Here is a 21,816-nt window from a genome sequence, read left to right as displayed (position 1 = left end):
AAGCTCTACTCAATATCAGATTAAAAGATGGAAATTGGAAGAGACCAAAATCCAGCATCTAAGAATAATTTAGTATTTTTAAACCACTTATCTAAGATTTTTTGACCAATTTTCTGGATTAAAAAAATTTCCCCCTCAATATAAATTTTATCTATTGGCTATTTATCCAATTTTCTTACTAAGCAACCTGTATTTCATTTGATTCAAGCAAAAAAAAAATTTTTTTTAATTTGGCTGCGTTGCGTGGCTTACGGGATTTTAGTTCCCTAACCAGGAATTGAACCCTCACCTCAGCAGTGAACGAGCGGGATCCTAACCACTGGACCGCCAGGGAATTCCCTGATTCAAGCAATCTTATTTATCACATTTAAATAATTCATTATGAAACCCAATGCTTATTATGCATTAACCATCTTATCCTAATATTTGAATACTATATGTAAATATGCTTTCTACCCAGAAACATATGTCTATTTTGACTCATTAAGTGCAAAATGAATTTACTGATAAAAGTGAGTTAACTGAACAAATACATATAATAGTAACACCAATTTTTTTTCTGGGAAACCAAGCATTAGGGGAGGCATTTTGCCTCTTCTTTAGTGTATATACAGCCCTGAAAATTAGAGATTTATTCCCGTTGTACAATGATGATACTGACATACTAATAGAGCATAAATAACTTGTTTGAGGTCACAGAACTAGTGTCAGAGCTAAAAGGCAGACTTGGATCCAACTCCAAAGATATTCCCAATATGCCACTTTAACTCCATATTTTATCATCATAAAACACCAAAAGCAAACCACTTATTTATACCATAATCCATCTCCCTAATGGTTACGGAAACTACGTATAACTCACATTTCTTTCCTAGATGTATTTTTATTATAAAGTTTGCAAATATTATTTATGAAAATGAAGATAGATAATATTTTAAAAGGGCAAATAATTTAGTGAATAAAGCATTTTATTACTCTTAAAAATTAAACCTGATAAAGCATCTAGTATATAAAGAAAATTCTAGAGAAGAAAATACAGTGATAAAAATACCTCTCCAAAATGTAGGGCATAAGATTCTGATGACTATAGTTTTTTCTGTAAAGTGTATATGTGAGTTACTTATTTACATGCCATGTGAATAAAAGCATTCTGGTAAGGAAAGATATGAGAGGAAAATGCAGGCAATGTTTCTGATTTAAAAAAAAAAACCTAAATAAAAACCAAAGAGGTAGGCAAGCGAGGTATGACCTTTTTTAAATCAGCAAAAAACCCTAGCTACTCCTCAAATACACCCCTCGAAAATAGAAAAGCAATCATTTCTCAAAATTTTCATGATCTGATCCGGATACAAATATTAAGAGCAATAAGAAATCATCAATAAATTATGTGCTAAAATGTTCTTTGGACAGCAGCGCAATTGTGTGTAAAGCCTGCTACTGCTACATCCAGCACTCAAGGAGACCCTAGGAGTTGTTTCAGGGTTTGCACATTGTTTTTTTGCCAAAAGAAAAAAAGTGGGAACACGGAAGATGGAGAATAATATGGTTTGCCTTGAATTTTCATAGACGCTATCACATGGCTGCAGGACAACGAAGTATAAATCCATCATCTATAGATCACAACAAAGATTGTTTCATTTAATTAAAATTCCACTTCTTCTTCTTAGAACATTAAAACCAAGTCCCTCCCCCCAAAACAAAAGGATTTATTAAAAGATTTCCTACTCTGTACTTTCACCCTGTTAAGTGTTAATTTGTCAAAACTGGTTTAAAGATTGCCTGACTCCTGCCTTGCCTTATTAAGAGTTTCAAAACACATTTTGAGCCCAAGAACTTACAGGCCACCTTAGTGTCTTCCATCCTAAAATTCTTCCTTCTTGAATATGCTGCAACATATTCTATCTTCCAGATTCGAGTTCCTCAGCCGGGCGAAGACCAAGCCATCAGTGAAGAGGCCGTTTAATCATCCCAAGTATCATCTCTCACACGGCTCAAGGTACACGCAGGAGGAAGGCAAAAGAGTGAGGAGACATACGACTCTACAGCCACTGTTTCTAAACAGTAACCTTGTTCACTGAACCAAGTAAAAACTGAGAAAGGCTTCTGTTCAAAAGAGCCAGTGAAGCTCAAATGGGTGTGGGCTGGGAGTAGCGGAGGCCTTTCCTGGTTAAGAAATGGTTGTTAAACACCAGTTCAATCTCAGGGATTCAAACTCAGCTGGGGCCCCAAACAGGATATGCATTAAACACATTAGAACAACTGTTTACCAAGATCATCTAAATGTTATTTACTGTTTTTCCAGATTCTTCGGCCTTTTGGTTTCCTGATGTATTAACAATGGCATTTAAAACCCTGAAGATTATGGCTCATTTTGTTCCCATACCAAATGCGTGTGAAAGAGGCCGTCGTTTAGAATCAGTCAAGCAGAGAGACCTCTGTGCTTTCACTCCCTTCACTGAGAACATTCATGGAGCCGCTGAGAAACCACATGAAATGAAGTTTCGCTGCCCTTCAGAGGGTCCAAAAGATTGACTCGCTTTAGCAAGCTTTGAAAAATTCTGAAGGTCTCCAGAGAGAAGAGGAAGAATAAATATAAACACTAAAGTTTTAGAGATTATTTCTGGATAAATTAAATATAGATCCTCAGAATTTTTTTCTTTTAGCCAGTGATGAATTGCATTATAAATTTTGAATTCAACATTTCTATCACCATTCTACCTTAGGCATGTCTTTAAAAGGACTTTTTGTCTAGGAGCACAGAGGGGAAACTGAGGAAAAAGGATCCAGTCCTCACTGTGCCTTTAGAGAATTTTAAAATGTGACATGGGAGCCAGAATACTTTGCTTAAAACCAATGAATTTAATGAGTTTGGATGATCAGTGGGCCCAATCCGGAAAGGAAATACACTGTTTAGAAGAAAATAAGTCATTTCAAGCCTCTCTGAGTAGTAGGACTTGACCCAGTAAAGAGACTGGATGCATGGGATTTCTAAGATGTAAGAATTCAAGCACCAACACATATATATATGGAATCTAAAAAAAAAAAAAAAGGTCATGAAGAACCTAGGGGCAAGACGGGAATAAAGACACAGACCTACTAGGGAATGGACTTGAGGATACGGGGAGGGGGAAGGGTAAGCTGGGACGAAGTGAGAGAGTGGCATGGACATATATACACTACCAAATGTAAAATAGATAGCTAGTGGGAAGCAGCCGCATAGCACAGGGAGATCAGCTCGATGCTTTGTGACCACCTAGAGGGGTGGGATAGGGAGGGTGGGAGGGAGGGAGACGCAAGAGGGAGGAGATATGGGAATATATGTATACATATAGCTGATTCACTTTGTTATAAAGCAAACACACATCACTGTAAAGCAATTATACTCCAATAAAGATGTTAAAAAAAAAAAAAAGAATTCAAGCACCCCCTAGACTTGGCAATTAACCTTTTTTAATGCCCTTGGAACTAAAGACTGCTTAGTGGAGCCAGTGGAATGCCAGCTGCAGCCAGCACCACCCCAGCACCTCCACAGGCCCAGCATCACAGCTGCCTAAGTACCATCATTCCCACCCATCAGTTGCTTACATTTTCAAAAGCAGCCTGTATAAATACAGACAGTATCTCTAGCGCAGGGGTTCTCAGCCTTGGTTCTATTGACCTTGAGCCGGGATAATTCTTTGTCGTGGATGGCAGGGGAGGGGATGGGGCTTTCCCGTGCATTGTAGGAAGTTCAGCAGCACCCCTAGCCCCCACCTGCTGTCTCTAATAGCACTGCCTACACATACTCCCCTCCCTACAGTTGAGACCATTAAGAAAGTGTCTTTGGACATCGCCAAAGACAATTGGGGTGGGGGTGGGGCAAAATTACTTCTGCGTTAAAAAAAAATTTCAGCTCTAGTGGCTCCAAATCCTTCTCCTCTTGCTTGCCCTTCAAGCAGGGCTAGTGTGGCAGGGAGGCTAGATAGCAGGGCCTCGTCCCGAGGTGGGGGAAACAGACTTAAAGTGCTTCCAATCGCTCTGTCGTTCTGTTTTGTTGTTTGTTTTTGCTTTGTTGTTGTTTTTCTTCCCCAGAGACCTTATTGCCGCAAAGAGGGACACGGAACTGACTCTACGGGAAACGGAGGTCAAGGTTCACAATGCTGGGACTGGAGGTCATAAACATGCCTACATATTTCTCTGTGCTCACGTTTGGTACAATGGCTGGGATATGATTAATACTCAAGTATTGCCTCAATGTCTGAAGACGTAGAAGAATTCTCCAGTTCTGCCCAATTAAAGCAATGAAATGCACGACACAGGATAAGTGCTAGCCAAAGAAATATGTTGGCTATTAATTTCAGGAATTTTTGAGGCATGTTATTAAAATATCAACCTATTCCCACAATTCCACACCTGTATATTCAGTAGGGCTCCACAAGTGTTAGAACCGATACTCTGAATTATCTCACAGCTCATTTAAACAGAACAAAGATAGGAACCATGAATTTATCAAACAAAAAATAACTTCTATTAGCAAATTTTTAAAAATCCTTTCATTCCCTCCCTCGGAATCTTTTTATATTCTTACTTCAGACTCAAATGTAACTAGCTCAGTTATCTATCTCGCAGCTCACTGAAGATTAGAGGCACCCAGTTTTGAGGGGACAGGGGGGCGTTATGAGAATCTCCTAACTGTTCTGTGGCCGTCCAAATCCTGACCTCCAAGACCCAGTCATCAACACAGCTATGATGTTTCTAGAACACAAATCTGATCATGTAACTTCTTTGAATGCCTACGTTTTCTTGGCTCTTCATGGTCTCACAGTTGCTTCTCTCACCTCACCTCCGTAGTACCTGCTGCCTGTCTGCTTCGCATTCTCCTCTCTGGCCTTACAGAGGACAGCATTCGGCTGCGTTCTGCTGCACTCAGCTCCCCTCTCCCCATCAGTCGTGTACATGCTGCCACTACTCCTTGAAGATTACTCTCCTCCCTTCATCTGGCTAACTCCCACAAGACTTCTCTCTCTACCTGCCACCCACTCCTCAGGAAGTCTCCACGCTGCCTCTCCTGCTGTGGACCCCTCCACGCTGTGATCAGATGGGTGCCTATCTGAGGGTTATAAATACGAAAGACAAGGGCTAGTGGGAAAAAAAATCTGCCTTCTCAAGTACAGACTGCCATAGGAAATAATAGCTTAAACTTGTTGACTGCCTGTTATGTCAGACATTACTCTAATGACCTATCCACGTAGGAATTGGTCTGACCTCACAAACCACCCTATTATGCTAATTTTACCGATGAGGAAACTCAGATATACAGAGTAGAGTAACTTGGGGAAGCTAGTAAGTGGCAGACTCTCAATCCCCACGCTATGCTCTGCTGCAGCATCTGCCCTCCAACTAGGTGACTTCTCACTTCTGAGCACCCAGGAAGCGTCAGGCCAGTGTCGCCTGCTGATGGGAAACGACTGGTACCACAAGGAGAGAAGACAGGCGGGGAGAGACAGGAGATGACACGGTGGAGACAGTGCCCCACTCACCCCTTAGGAACAACAGTGTGTAACTGAACGGTGGTGCATTCATCCAGAAAAACAGCTGAATGCTAACAAGAGAGGAAAGAGAATAGAGGGTTTTGTTATGTGACAAGTGGCTCAAGGAGATTTCTATGTCCCAGTGCATGGAGCGGTGAGTACCGTCAATGATGTGTCATCTGAAACTGTAGCTGCACAGTAAGGGTCTTAGAAAGAGGCACATTTCTAACTACAGGCATCACTGTTGTTACTTTCTCAAGATTAAGGCCTCTGCTTATCAGTCCAATTTTTGGTTTCATTTTCAATATCCAGCAAAACTTTCAATGCAGAATTCTGGCAGGTGGATGAAGGCTGAACTGATGGGTTATTCAGACTTCCGGGAATGGAAATCACTTTGAAAACATAGTAAGCTTTTTTTTTTTAAAGCTCTGCTATATATATATATTTTTAAATTTTAATTAATTAATTAATTTTTGGCCGTGTTGGGTCTTCGTTTCTGTGTGAGGGCTTTCTCCAGTTGCGGCGAGCGGGGGCCACTCTTCATCACGGTGCGCGGGCTTCTCACTATCGTGGCCTCTCTTGTTGCGGAGCACAGGCTCCAGACGCGCAGGCTCAGTAGTTGTGGCTCACGGGCCCAGTTGCTCCGCGGCATGTGGGATCTTCCCAGACCAGGGCTCGAATCTGTGTCCCCTGCATTAGCAGGCAGATTCTCAACCACTGCGCCACCAGGGAATCCCCATAGTAAGTTTTAAAAATACATACATAAATCCTGAGAAATTAAGGGGAAATGAATTTGTTTATTAAACCTAAATTATATCATCCTTAACAAATATGAAATATAAATATTTTTTAATGGGAGCTGGTGAATTACAAACTTGACAGAGCACTTGTAGAACTCTGAGGAATCCACCTTCTCCCCTTTTGTGCGCTCATTCATTACCTGCTCACTGACTGCTTTGCTCACAGGCCTCCTAAAACTGCTCTGTGGCTGAGATGATGATTCATCAGCTCTTTACTCCATCCTGAGTCCCACTATGAACATGGAAACTGCAGAGGCCCTCATCTTGACAAGGCAGCTCTTACCCGTTAGCGTTTTCTCTTATCAGATCTGCTCATTTGCCACTCTGTTTCTTCCTTGTTCTTTTTTCTTTCCTATTTTTCTCGTTTAACTTTTGGCTACTAATAGAGAAACCAGTTCTTATAAAACAGGACCTTTTAAGCTGCAGCAAGAGTTTTATGAGATGATGAGATAGCTGGTAATGTTTCCACTTTTTTTTTTTTAACAAAGCTTTATTCCACAGAGAATTGTGTGATCAGCTTTGTTTTGCACTCCTTACGGGGGGAGGTGTGTGTATATCTGTGCGCATGTAAAAATGAACATATAAATATATGCATGAAGATCTAGTTCTACCAAATAACTGAAAGAACATGGATAGGCTAAGCCCTTGGACTAAAAAGATATTGCTCTTATAGTGTATTCTCATTATTTATAAGAATTTAAAATGTTTACCTGCAGACTTTAATTTTTACAGAAAAAGAATCACATATACTGGATTTGATTACCACAGTTATCAAAACGGTGCAGTTTAAACTCTTGGTATTTTGTAGAATTTAGTGTTTAATATAAAACACTGGGACCATGGGTATTGCTATGTTAAGGGGCAAATGCTGAGAAATAGATTTCATTTATGTTTCATATTTAGTTATTGAAAAATAAAAGCAGATTCATTTTATAAAGGAACTTATGCTTTCTGCTGAAATTTGTAAAAGCTAAAAGTCACAAAGATTTGTTATACATAATTCATTAAAAGATTCAGTTCATCAGCTTATTATCTTCTGCAAATTGGTTTTGATCATGGCAGGTCTTAACTTGAAAACATCAGAACTGCTTCTAACCCCAGTGTCAATCTAGGAATACTGCAGCCTACCATTTTGTCCAGGACCCCTCTTTATCTTAGTTCTTGGTCTTTCCTTTTCCTCTGGGTTCAAAAAGTAGTAGGTGTAGCTTTAGGAGAATATTTGTTAATTTCAACCTTTATAAAGCAACTAGCACTCTGTTTCCTTTCCTTCCCAATAGGTATCTTGGTCCATTCTCTTTTGCCTTTAGATTGTCCCCAGAGGCCACAATCTTTAAGATGCTGGAAAAGGAAGATTCTGCTTTTCAGCAGAAGATCAGAAGATTCAGCCCCCCATTTTATAGTACCTTGGACAGTGACAAAAGCTACAAGGGCTGGTTATTTATGAAAATGCACTCAATTCAGTTAAAAATGTACTCCACACATGAATGTTTTCTTTAGGGGAGTAAGTTATAACATGCTTGTCTGTTTCTCAAAATCCACATTTATATTACCCTGGAATCTTCCATGACCTCAAATTGCAGAAACAATTTTCCTTCATGTCAACACTTCACAGAAATGGCCAAAACTATACTTACCAAATGAACAAGAGATATTTTTGTTTACCTTGAAATCTTTTCCCTTCTAAATCTTTTCCCTTCACTGTAATCAAACCTGCTCAATCCTCTTCCTACCCCACTGTAGGCATGTCACCAGCTATAACCAGTTTTCCTGTGGCACTTGTGAGGCACACTAGTTTAGGAATAATTATAATGAAGTTATTAAAAATTGCTATGCTTGAAGCAACAGTTCTCACTAAACATTTCAACAAAATCAAGTTGTCAAGTCTGGACTATTGGGGCTGAAACTGCTAAAAAGGGTCAATTGCTTTTTTTCAGTGGAAAAAAATCTCTGCCAAATTTTTCTAAGCATTTTTTATGACTTCTCAAAGGTTTAAATGCCCACTTCCATGTGGGAAATTTGTAAACAAATATCATCTGAACTTTCCATCTTTTGCTGTCCGATTCCTGCAAGTTAATTACAACGTATTTCAGAGGGGATTTCACTGACAGGGAGGATTAATGGGGTAGCCTGACAGCTGGAGTCCTGAGTTAGATCAGAAATTAAAATAAGGAACTTGACCTAGTTTCAAAAGGGACGTTTGTTAATTTCCTCAACCCAAACCAGTGTAATCTTTAACATGCCTAAGGTTTTATTGCAGGGAACTAAAATATATATCCATATATGTAAGGAACTCTTGTAAAACACTTACAACTTTGACTTTAAAAAACACAATTTGGGGCTTCCCTGGTGGCGCAGTGGTTGGGAGTCTGCCTGCCAATGCAGGGGACGCGGGTTCGAGCCCTGGTCTGGGAGGATCCCGCGTGCCTTGGAGCGACTGGGCCCGTGAGCCACAATTGCTGAGCCTGCGTGTCTGGGCCTGTGCTCCGCGGCAGGAGAGGCCGCGATAGTGAGAGGCGTGGCGCGCGCACCGCGATGAGGAGTGGCCCCCGCTTGCCGCAACTAGAGAGGGCTCTCGCACAGAGGCGAAGACCCAACACAGCCATAAATAAATAAATAAATAAATTTTAAAAAACACAATTTGATGGTTCCTTTTCCTTTTCTTGTAGAGTCGGCCTTCCCCATCTGCAGGTTCTATATCTGCAGACTCAACCAACCACACATAGAAAATATTCCCAAAAAAAAAAAAAGTCCAGAAAGTTCCAAAAAGCAAAACTTGAATTTGCCACACATTGTGCATTGTATTTACAACTATTCACTTAGCATTTACATTGTATTAGGCATTAGAAATAATCAAAGATGATTTAAAGTATACAGAGAATGTGCTAGGTTATGCAAATATTACGCCATTTTACATTAGAAAATTGTGTATCTGTGGATTTTGGTATCCCTGAAGTGGGGGGGGTGGTGGTGTCCTGGAACCAAGCCCCTGCAGATACTGAAGGACGACTGTATATTCCAGGCTATGAGCACTCACTCTTCTCTCCCAGCTACTACCCCCAGACATTACATGGTCCTCAGGAGTAATGAATGCCATAATGAAGTTAGGGAATGGAGGGAAGTAAAAACGTCAAGTGTGATATATCCAAAGTACAAATTCTTATCTTATAACCTAATTTACATGCATGACCAGACTATAAGAGATTTATGGCACTGTGGCAAATCACTAGGAAACAAGAGCATTCAAGTTTTGTAGGGTTTTCTCCCATTAAACAGAATAGGGTTTAGCAGCCTACTTGACATATTGGGCAGACAGCCTAGGCTCAAACCAGCATCACCACTTTGTTTCCACCTTCAGGCTCCAAGCTGGTCTTACCACTGTCAGTCTCTCACCTTTAATTCCTGTGATCTGTCTGATTAGTCACCTTAAAAACCAGCTCCAGGAGCTCGTCATTCCCCTGCTCAAACACCTATCATGTCTCCCAGTTACCTGCCAAATTAAAGCACTGCGATGTGTTTCCACCGACTTTGAGAATTTTTTTCCCACCACTCTCCCAGATATCCCGTGTTTTTACAGAATGGATGCATTTGCTATTCCTTTAACATGCCTCACAATTTCCTTTCCTTTCTCTTTCCTTCTTTCTTTCCTTCCCACTCTTCTTCCCATGTGGAATGTCTCTTCAGTCATCTCTGTCAAATCCTCCAAATACTTCAACAAGCAAGGCAAATGCCCTCATCCTCCAGGAAGTCTATCTTGATTCTCCCAAACAAAAGTGCTCGCCTCCTTCCTAAGCCACAAACACATCAATTATACTTCTCTAACAGCATTACCATTGGAGCAGAGATATCAGACTCATCCATCTACCCCCTGAAAGGCTCTCTGGGTATAGCTGAAGCTCAAGAAACACACTAAATTGCAATGACCTAGCTTCTAGTATATGGGTCAATTTTCAGTGCTATTGGGGTGTATATTTCAAAAGATTATAAATTAAATGATAAACATTAAGTGTAGAAAATATAAAAAATAAATAAGTACAAAATATTTAAGATAAGCTGCAATGTCAAAATTCAGACATTACCACTGTTAACTTTTTAGTTATATGTTCTTGCAGATTTTTATTTTATTTTACATATATGTAAAAAACCAAAAAATGAGCTTTTCATGTAACTCTGTCTTGGAATCTATTTTATACTCTGGACATCTTTCCAGGTCGACTATGTTTTCTCAATGTTATAAACAAGGCTGCCTATAGAGTTTCCCAAAGCTTAACAATGTCTGAAGAATAAATTCTAGAATAGAATTGCTGAATCTTTGGTTAGGGACATTTTAAAATGTTTTTGAATTTTTAAGTGATATATTTCACCAAAGACAGCCTTTTCCACTGTATCCTCAGATAGTAGCAATACATTCACTCATTCATTTGTTATCTGACAAGTACCTGTGTGAGAATTACTACCTAACTGTGCTGCATATTCTCGTTAAAAACAAACAAAAATAAATTTTGGTATAGTATTTATAAAAGGTTGTAAGCATAAGTGATATAATTGAACCTACAAGGGGATTAGCATTTTTGGAGAAAGTACTAATAACAATTTAATATAAATACTGCCAGTACATTTTAGATCTAACAAAGCATTTCTGTTGAAAATAGTAAGTGCTCAAAGTATAGCTATTACTATAAGTTACTATTAACTACTGAAAACAGGTCAACTTTGATTTGTTGCTGGTCTTTAAATATTCTTTTAAATATAATAATAAATATACTGCTATAGATCATCATGTTGAAGCTCCTGGGATTTAAGTAATCTGATACAAAATTAATGAGTCAGAGGTTTTGGTATAAGAAAATTATAATTACTATAAAAGGTATATGATAAAGCTGGTTTAGTTAATTTAATCTGGTACACACTATCAAAAGATCCTACTTTGCTTCTGTCACTAGCACCTAAGTGACATGAAGTCATTACTCTCTAGAGCTGCACTGTCCAATATAGTAGCCACCAGCCACGTGCAATTACTTAAATTAAAATTAAATCCAGTTCCTCAGTCACATTAGCTACAGGTTAAGTGCTCACTAGCCTCATGTGACCAGGAGCTGGCATATTAGATAGTGCAGATCTATAACAGTTCTACCATTGTAGATGTTCCAGGTTATCTCACTGTAAAATGAGGACTTTGAAAGACATCATTTCTAAAGTAGCTTCTAGATCTAAATTCTAATGATTTTGTGGCTTAAGGTACTCTTCTGATTCCCTGAAAACTTCATGAAAATATTATATCTATAAAATCTTAAATTCATAGAATCACAGAATTTTAAAAATGGAAGTTTCTTTAAAAATCACCCTTTCATTTATTTCCTAACTTTTAACATGGAAAAAGCTGAAGTAGAGGACATAAAAGATTTGCCCAAGTTTTTAAGACTAGTGAACGGATGAGCAGAGCCAGAATCTACAATTCCTGATCTACTACTACTAATCCAGTGTTATTTCCATGGTGCAGCAGAGAAAAGGAACAGTTACATTAAAAACAAAGGCCACTTAAATAAATAAGTAAAAAAAAAACAAACAAGAAAACAAAAAACAAAGGCCACTGAGTGTGTGCATATATTTCTTAGGGGTGTGTGTGTATATACCTATTTCACAGAGCTCGCCCTACTGACAGCCTAGTGGCAATGGTACTTCTGTAGCCATGAGCACAGCTAGCACCCAGATCTTGGATTATAAAGTATTACTTTCCACTCTGAGGAACCAGGGCTCCTGAAGAAATGGCTGATTCTAAGGCTGAGTCAAGGAAAGTACAAGATGAGTCTGTAACGCCTTGTGCCAGAAAGTAAGGATGTGCTCAAAAAATAATGGAGATGCATAAAGGACACAGGGGCCAGCCTCAAAGAGATCCCACTGTCCAAATCTGGGACAGTTAGAGCATCAAAATAAATACAGAAAAGCATTATAATCTACAGAGTAAAATAAATATCCCTGAGTCCACACTAATATAAACAAGAGAAAGGAAAAGTTCTTCCTTACAGTAGAAAGCTAACTAATAAATGTAGAGGGAATGATGAATTAGAAAATCACTCTTTGGCAACCAACATAAGACTGATTGATTCAGGCAAGAATCACTGATGCTAAAACTAATAGGTGAATATATGAGGAAGAACAGAATATTTACATAGCCTCAAAGTATCTCCCCACAAGACACTTATTAATTACAAAACAAGATGAGTAACTTGATAGTGGAGAAACCTGGCAGACAGCACCTTAACAGAGTGATGGAGGATAATATCACCAGGAATGGGACCAAACAACATGTGACTCCTGATATGATACACTGAAGACAAAATATCACTCCTGTGGCATTCTTGCTGGAAGTATATAACCTAAATCCAATCATAAAGAAACATCAGGCAAACCCAATTTAAGAACATCCTGCAAAAATAACTGGCCTAAATGCTTAAAAAATGTCAGTATCATGAACTACAAAGAAAGGCTCAGAGAAGTGTTAAAGAGTAAAGAGACATGGTAACTAAACACAATGCCCAATCTTGAATTTTCTTTTGCTATAAAGGACATCACTGGAATAAATGGTGAAATCTGAATAAGGTCTGTAGTTTAGATAACATTATCACTGATAGTGTTAATTTTGATAAATGTAATATGGTTATATAAAAGATAGTGCTTGTTTTTAAGAAGGGGAGAGAAAGAATTAAAAATAAATCTTCCAAAATGTTAACATTTGGGGAATCGGGGTTAAGGGCACATGGAAATTCTTAGTTGCAACTATTTTTGCAACTTTCCAGCTTTTCTATAGATCTGATGCTATGTGAGAAAAAAAAATTTTTTTTAAACCATGGCCACTAAATCCCTATTTGTTATTGATATTTAAAAAAAATTAATCTAACTTTTGACTCCTTTACTCATAGGACCATTAATTAAAATTGGGAAAAACTGAATGTAAAACACACAAACATAAAAGTTTTCTAAAAATATGCTATGACGTTTTCTCCAAATTAAAGTGTAAGATGTAAAGGAAAAGCAAGCATCTTACCTATTTTCTTCTCCATTCAAATTACAACTGTCTTGCTATAAAATGTAGAGGAAATACAAAAATCTATTCCTTTACATAGTGGCCCACCTTAAGGTATTTTTAAACTTTTTAATTCTTTTTTTCAGAAGAAAAAAATCAATTTGATTTGACCAGATGGAAAAAAACTTTCATATGCTTAATGTTAAACTGGCCAAAAATAAATACGAAAATTGAGCAAAGAGCAATTTAAGGGTGAAACTAGCTGGCTTTGTGTGGCAGAAGGAAATGGAATCTGGCATCCGGAGCATCAGGAGATGAGCTGGGGGAATTTCAGGGAGCAATTTCCCCACACCATGCGTCAGTTGACTTGTATTCTTAGCTCAAGCTAAGCCTTGAAAGATCCAGCTCTACTAAGTCAGCGTTCCCCTCCCAGGACCAAGACAGACTTCAAGTTCAGCAGCTCAAACCAAATTAAAAGCTGTTGTTAAACACAAGCCAAACAGAAATGTTTTTCATACTTTTTTTCCCTAAAGTAAGATAAAAGCTACCTAAATAGTCTCTTAAGAAGTAAAATATCGTGATTTTGAATTAGGGAGTAAAAGCTACTTTAGTTGGATCCTAGCATAATTTACCATGTTAAGATTACCAGAGCCTTTTGTAATTGCAGGAAAGAATATCACTTTTCTCTCCCCATTTCCTTCTCTTCCCCAAAATGGTCATTTGGTATATATGGACTTATTTCTTTGCCAGCTAAATTATCAAATCTTAGACTGAATTCCTCTGCTTTCTTTACCAATAACTTGCACATGGAAGCATTTGGGTTGAGGAGGCATTTTCTTAGTCTACTAGGTTATGTTTTACGTACATGTATGCTTGAAGAGAGATATTTATATACTTATAAATACTGGGAAATAAAGAAGTTTAACTATGTTAAACGATTCTTTAATTGTTAATCATAATGATGATATTCTTAATCACTTATTCAAAAGCTTACACTGTGGCTAAAGAGTGTGTCCTGAGTGATGCTTCTCAAAGTGGGGTTCTGATGGTAAACGCATTTGGAAAATGGAATGAATTGTGTCTCTTATTTTGCAGAATTACAATACATATCATTATATCAAATGTTTTGAGGAATCCCTTAGTAAGTAAGCAATTTAATAAGGGTCTCCCAAATTTACCTGACCAAAGACTTTTTTTGTGCGATATTTGTTAATCTGGGGTAGGTCTGGGTTATACTCTACAAATGTCATTACAGTGTTTAAAATATATATTAAAGGATTCTCTTCAGAAGACGCACAAATAATATTGTTTCAACATGATATTTCTCTTAAAATGAAAACCCTGTAGCAGTAAATTCTCTTTGTAGGTCAAACGTACTGGGATAAGCATATTGATCGGGAATTTAGGGGAAATCAAATTTAGAGGTCACCTGATTGTCTTAATACAACATAACTAAACTTGATGACTTACTGATCAATCCTACTGAAGTTTCTTATTATTATTCTTTACAATACGAATCCATGATGCATTTTTACAGAGGGCAAGAATAGACGTTAAACTCCATTAGCAGGCTCCACAAGTCTGTTGTGGATGAACATTTTCTCCTCTTCCTAGAACCTTGTAAAACATCAAGTACATCTAATGGACCAATTAAAGTGATAAACCATCACAGCATGCTCACTGCCATAGCCAAACAAGCCGTTCTAAGAACAAGTACAGCTGACTGCAAATGAAAATTCTCTCTAAATCCTGGATGTAGGAAAAACTGGGGCAGCTATCAGCTCAGTTCTCTAAAAGTCAATGAGAAAATCACCAAAAGTATGCAGAATTCCAGACGATATCTATCTGGGGCGGGTGGGGGGGCACGGAATCTGTAGGGAGAAGGAAGGAAAGGGAAAAAATTAGATCTGAATCCTTCATAAAGTACTTTATTATGAAGCAGGCAAAATCATGACCAACACCAGAGTAGAAGCTCTCTCCTTGGAAGAACAAGAACAGGACAGAGGCCACCATACTAAGAGGCAGCAGCTGCCCCGGAAACAGAAGCGCTGCTGGTATGATAGCTGAGGTCTCCTTCACAGGCTTTTAAGTCTCCAAATAATATGAATGTACCTACTGTGTTTTCAAATTAAATCCTCTGTAATAATTTCACTAATAGCAACCATATGGGAAGCATCTGTAGCTCTCCTCAATTCTAATTTTCATAGGCAGAAGAAACACCGACAAAAATAGTCCCACAGTCTGTCACGGAGCCACTGCAGGCTGACCTAGTTAGATGCAGCAGGCTGAGTGCCTCTGAGCTGGCTTAATCCTGCCCCAGCTTTGAGGCTGCCCCAGAGCTCAGGCCTTAGAGTTCACCAGGTCTTCACCGTTCATGAGTTTAGAGTTGAGAGGTCATACTTTCGTCTCTGAAACCGTTTTAGTGTGGATCTGACTGAATCACCAACAGCCATGCCCAAATCAACTCTTTGAAATAGGGAGATTTCTGAAATCACCGTTTGCAAAGACCGTAACAAAGACTGAAACAAAAATCCATAACAATATTAAATTGCAAATGCTAAAATGGGAAAATATCTATAACATATGTGGCCAGAAAAAAGGTAGGTATCCTTTATTTATTAAAAAGAAAAAAAAACACTCCATTAGAAAATGTCACAAGAAATAAACATATAATTCACAAAAGGAAAATGCTAACAAGCATATAAGAATTGTTTAACATCAGTTATTAAATAAATGCAAATTAAAATAACATATCATTTCTTTGCTTATAAAATTGACAGAAATTTCAAATAAGAGGATATCTATTATAACTGTTTTAGAAGAATGTTTCAAAAATGTTTCTGACACTAAATGGAAAGAAAACAGTTTGTAAAACCACATACACAACGATATGACAAGTCTGTAAACACACACAAACACTAGAGTTTCTAAAGACTACACACACACACACACACACCCAAAATGTTAACGTAGCTATATGTAGATGGTAGGATTACAGATGATTTAAAAATAAGTTTAATCCTTTTCTGCATTTTCTAAGTGTCTCACAATATTTATTACTTTTACTATCAGAAAAATGTATGTTACATTTAAAATATTTAGGCAGTAACTAGTAGGAGATGCCTGGAGACTATTTCTGCTCATGATTTTCTGTGCTCCAGTCATTAGTGATGGCAGAAAAGATGTTTGAATTTGGACCGCTAATATGGGTGCTCACTTCATATGCTAACGTGGAGAGCTGAAAGTCTTAAGATGCGTATTTATTCTGGGAAAAAGGCCTCCCCCAAAAACCAATCAAAAGAGACAAGGCTTGTGGGAAAAGGGCAACTTACACTTATTTACTTTCACATTATGTTCATATTTAAATAATGATGGCATTTCAAAAAAGGCAAATTTCTGTAACGGATTTCATTTTCAACATCCCTTTTTAAAGTTTTAAGTAGCTTCTAGATAATATTCCTGTACAAGCTTTTCTACTTTGGAGAAAAACCATATGCTGAGTAATAATTTCTCTCACATTTTTATTTACTTTTTAAAATTCAAAAGGTGGTCTTTTTAGAAAGATTCATCTTTGGTATCATCAAATGTAGCGAAAGCAAACAGTATAATTTTACATTTATTTTACCTATAGGATATATTCCCCCAAAATGATTATCATTAACATAAAATCCTAGTTTGTTCTTAATATAGAATATAATAGTGTCCAGTCAAGCAACAAGTATTTATTGGTTCTTGCTATGTGTCATGTTAGGCACTTAAGTTCGTACGTGCTTTGACAAAAATAATATATTGCATGTGGAAACACATGCAATATAAATTAGGGATTTTAAAATTTTAGACATGACCTATGTCAATCCCCACACAGCCCATGCTTACATTCACCACCCCTCTATTTTTACAACTTTTTTTCAGATTTCTGATTTTAATAGGAACAGACTCTAATAGGTGCTAATCTCCCTGAACAACATCAAAAGTGATTCCAAATTAAGGCCATTTTTCTCCCTTCCAAGGGTAAACTGCTTGTATTTTTTTCATGAAATTTCAGAATTCATCCCCCAACCCATGGCAGGGTGGATGTGGAAATCAAAGCATGTCATACTGACAGGTAAAGAATTGCATAAATTCATTTATATCCTGAAAAGCAACTCACAAATCTTCAAATAGAAAAAGGCATGTTTCTTTAAGCTGGTATTAACCAGAAAATACCTGATTAACATCTGCCCTTTTATCCCTAACGTTAATGATTCTGTCCTTTTCTCCTCCATTTTTGCCTAAGTCTATATCTTCATTTTACCCCTGCATGCTCTTCATTTCATTTGGCAACAGTATACTCTGGAGAATTTCTGGGTCATTCCAATGCTCTGTAACATCAGCGTTCTTCTACTGGGGACCTCGATGACCCTGAAGACAGATCCCCATGGTATTCTCCTGTCTTCCACCATGAATGGATATAAATGCTTTTGTGTGACCAACTTAAAAATTGCCAGCACACTGGGAATGCCAAGGCAGACTAGGAGTGGTGACGGCATCCCAGCGGAACTTTTTGAGCACCTGTGGTGTTTAAGATTATGAGGGAAAGAATAAGCAATGGGTAGTGGTGGGCACAGGGAAGGGAGAATCATCTGGCAAGGCAAGAAAAATTAAAAACACTGAAATAGAAAACCATATAGAATTTAAAGGACTGTAAAGAAAGCTATGCATATCAAGAGAAAAGCTGATCTGTGTAAAGCAAATTGTGATATTTAGTCAAACCTGAAATCTCAGGAGTTTCACATTTATTTGAGAATAACATGTGACTTAAAATGAAATACATGCTACCCTCAACTAAAATGGTGCATCCTTAACCAAAAGCCAGGTAAAGTGTAGTTCCCCCTGCAAATGCAATTTTCTAATCTGATGATTTTAAATCTATTTTCCATATTACAGTTGTGAAAACCTAGTCAGAGTTGCCAAGGCAACAACATCGCCCTTTATGAGAACAGCAAGCTCATAACACAAAACTTGTAGAAGCATCCATTATGGCACAGAGATTCACAAGACTCTTCTGAACTGGAGACAGCCAACAATGACATACGATTCCACTTCCATATATAATCGTTCTCATAAGCTGGCACAAGACAGACTTTGGCTAGTAAAAAGTAAAAAATCCTTCTCTATCTAAATGCAAAGTTACAAACAGCAAAGTACTCTAGCCATTAAGCCTTCAACAATCGCATGCTGTAATTATTAATACTATAGTTATTCAGTTCTGCTTTCAAAATAGAAATGGCACAAGGAACCCAAAGAGCCAAGAATAGAACATAACTATGAACATTCAAGAACATCCCACTTAAATGCCATCAGGAAGATTTTCTTCAGCAGCTAGATAAAATTCTAATAATGTAATTTAGCTGTGTAAAATAAAAGATCCAAGGAAAAGCTACTTGATTATTCTTATAACTTTTGTTTTAATGATTCAAATATGCTAAATGATGTCATTAAATATGGCAGGACCTCAATTAATTAAACTTTACCTTTGTATACTGCAAAAGGCAAACATGGCTAGTTCTAAGAAAAATGGAAAGTCTGTTACAGTGTTCACACATTCTTCTCACACCTCATCATCCTGTTTTCAGATATCCAGTACCCTCCTTTCTCATTAACTCCCCACATCCAAACCACCAAAGTATCAAATGAGGTTTGTTTTTTTTTTCCTACCCACGCTTAATTATTGAGTTGATTACAATCCAGTGTTATCAAGCATGGCATGGATTGTTTCTTTCAGATATTTGTATTTTACTTTTCTAACAGCTAAGCAAAAACTGCATCCCTCAGATACATGATTTGAGGCATCAACAAACAGCATAATCTTTCAGGGTGTGAGTCTGAATGTATCCTTTTGAGATAAGTGGGAAGCAGAAACTATGTGCCTCCCTCCCTCCCCAGATACCTACCTGTGCTGCTTGGAAGGTGAGCCGACCTTGGTACTTTGGCATATTCCTATCATCAGTGCTTTTAAAGACCTGGAGTCCCACCCTCTCCCACTGTGTCTGCCTGACAGGCCTCTGCCCGCAGACCCTCATTTTCTGCCTCTGCTGGGGAAGGTCATCAAGAAGACGGGATTGCCGCTTTGACCCGTGAGCTGGATTCAGGCATCTGGAGGCTGCTCACCCCCTCCCCTATCTTTGGAATGTACGTTCTGCTTGCCTTCCCCGAGTCAGAAGCTACCCAAGGACACAGCTTTGAGACAGTAATTGTGGTGTTGAGACTCCCTGGACCGTGCACGTGACTGAGCCCAGTTAAAGCCTCTCCATAAACTTTTAAGATTCTGGCGGGAGGTCGTGGAGACCCACACATCGTGTGGCAGCCTAAGACGAGCCTCATAAGTAAGTTCCCTTGTTTATTAAACCTGCCAACTACCAATGTGTAGCGTTCTGCCTTTTTCTTGGGTCTTCCCTTGCCCTCTGTGTAAGGGGGCCAGCTTCAGATTCCACCTGGAAAGCTCCTGAGGAGGCTGTGACCCACCCACCCCTTGGGAGCATTTGCCTTCCCCCTATCCCCTGGCATCCCTCCTCCCTTCTCCCCAAACCACTCCTCTTTCTGATGCACACTTTATGCTTCAGAGACCTCAAGCATTACTGTAGTTAGGACTTTGTGATGTTTTTGAACCTTAATTCTTTTCTTTAGTCCTAGAAACTACCCTCCTGTGAAATTTTTGCCATTAATAACAGTTTCTGAAAGTGAAAGGTATTAACTGTATAAATTCTCCTAGACTATACAGTGTGTCTTTAACAGGTAGTATTTTTTAATAAAAAGGCTTAAAATTACAGTGTAAGTGTCTGAAATTTAAACAGCTTTCCTTCACTATACTTTGTGTTAAGCTGAACAATGTGAAATTGTCATTTTAGGTAAAGAATGGTCAAAAATGGCAATTTCATATAGTTCAACTTAATACCTGAGCCAATTTATTATGCCAATGAGTTCAAGTGCCAAGATGAACAGTTTGCGCAAGAAAGATGACAACCAGCAAGCCTCTTATTCCCGGGACAAGGCTGTGTACAACGAGTGACCTAGATTTCACACCCTGTGGTGCCTGCACCCAGTCTATTAAACGGTATCACTCAGTTTATCATGACAACAACTTCAGACTGTGGGCGGCCATTCCTCACACAACAACACAGATGAAGAAAAACAACCTGATGAGCACACTGTACTCCTTGCACAAGGTCAGCATCATCAACAAGCAAGGAACAAAGCCGAAGGATAAAATTAGAGATTTAATATCTCTCTCCTCTCTTTTCATATTTTTCTTTTAAAAGTCATTTTTATAATATGAGTCTAGCATCCATTTAGTGGGTTATATTGAATGGAAACCTGAGATTTAAGTACTGAAATGAACCAAAAAGCAAATTCATCAAAATGATGCTCCTGTAATTTCCCCCCACGTGATTGGTTGGCTCTGTTTGGCTTCACATTCTGATTTCAAAGAATGGCTTTAATGGGAAAACAGCAGAATAATCGTGCTGTAAATGCATTCCTTCTACACAAGAAATAACTACTTGAGAGGTTCTACATTACCAATCATCCATATTCAACATTCAACTAAATTGCTAGGGAAACGGGGGTGGGGGGGTAGGCGGGGAGGAGGGAGAAGAGATCTTCTCTGTCTAGTTCCCCTACCCGCACTTATATTCCAATAGGAGATGGTGAGGACATATAAACAAATAGCTATAATGCAAGACACTGTGGAATTTACACACTACAGACAGTAAAGATAACACACATGCAATCATTTCTTTTAGGTTTTGGATCCAGTAATAGGAAACACAGTACCTCTAAGTCAGGAATTGCACCGAGTACCTGTACATAGACGACTAAGCATTCGTGAAGTTTATATTCATCTTCCTTTAAATTCCTGGAACCAGGTACTGCCCCACCTAATCTTTTGATGATGAAAAAAAAAAAAAAGGGAAATTATCTTTCAACTAACCATGGTTTGATGCAAATTAGTACATAAGATTCAAAGATACATATAACCCTCACTCTACTAGTTCTCCTTCTCTGAGAGTTTGGGAAAAGGCATTTATAGTTCTCTGCTGTCTGAGTTTTTTCATTTGAAAAATGGAAGATTTGTTCCGATCACTCAGTTATATCAGTAGGGATGAAAACATATGAGATAAATAATGGATTTAAGTCATTTCAAAATTACACCGTTAAGGGCATTATCTCCATACAAGAAGTATGTAATAAAACAAAGGTAATGAAAATAAAATTACTCATCTTAATCTTGCTAGATGAACCTAAGACATTTTCCTGAAAACCAAAAAGACAAAGAGGAAATGTCAAATGATATTTTCATACAAAGTATTCTCAGAGAGGATCAAGGGCAGTGGCTTACACCAAAGCCAGTTAGGGCACTATCAAGTAAATTACTTAATGTCTGTCTGCTTGGAAGGAAGACTTGCCACTGGACAGAAAGTAGTGTCCATTTACAGAATTTTGTCAT

At 38.2% G+C, this 21,816-nt stretch overlaps 1 protein-coding gene across 6 annotated transcripts in view; it reads right to left on the bottom strand.

Moving 5' to 3' along the window:
* MAP7 (microtubule associated protein 7) overlaps window positions 1-21,816 on the bottom strand; it is a 164,190-nt gene that overhangs the window by 93,392 nt on the left and 48,982 nt on the right. The window contains exon 1 of one of the 6 annotated variants that reach the window (XM_036871376.1): window positions 1,839-2,046. The exons of the other annotated variants lie outside the window; for them this stretch is intronic. Within the exon in view, the coding sequence (XP_036727271.1) occupies window positions 1,839-1,860 (22 nt within the window). The 5' untranslated portion in view covers window positions 1,861-2,046. Of the gene's footprint in view, window positions 1-1,838; window positions 2,047-21,816 lie in introns of those variants that run through there. 6 annotated transcript variants of the gene reach the window in all.

This window comes from Balaenoptera musculus, chromosome 12 (assembly GCF_009873245.2).
Source record: "Balaenoptera musculus isolate JJ_BM4_2016_0621 chromosome 12, mBalMus1.pri.v3, whole genome shotgun sequence".
Lineage (NCBI taxonomy): Eukaryota > Metazoa > Chordata > Mammalia > Artiodactyla > Balaenopteridae > Balaenoptera > Balaenoptera musculus.
Note: the sequence above shows the minus strand (reverse complement) of the source record. Positions and strands in the feature narration are given on the sequence as shown.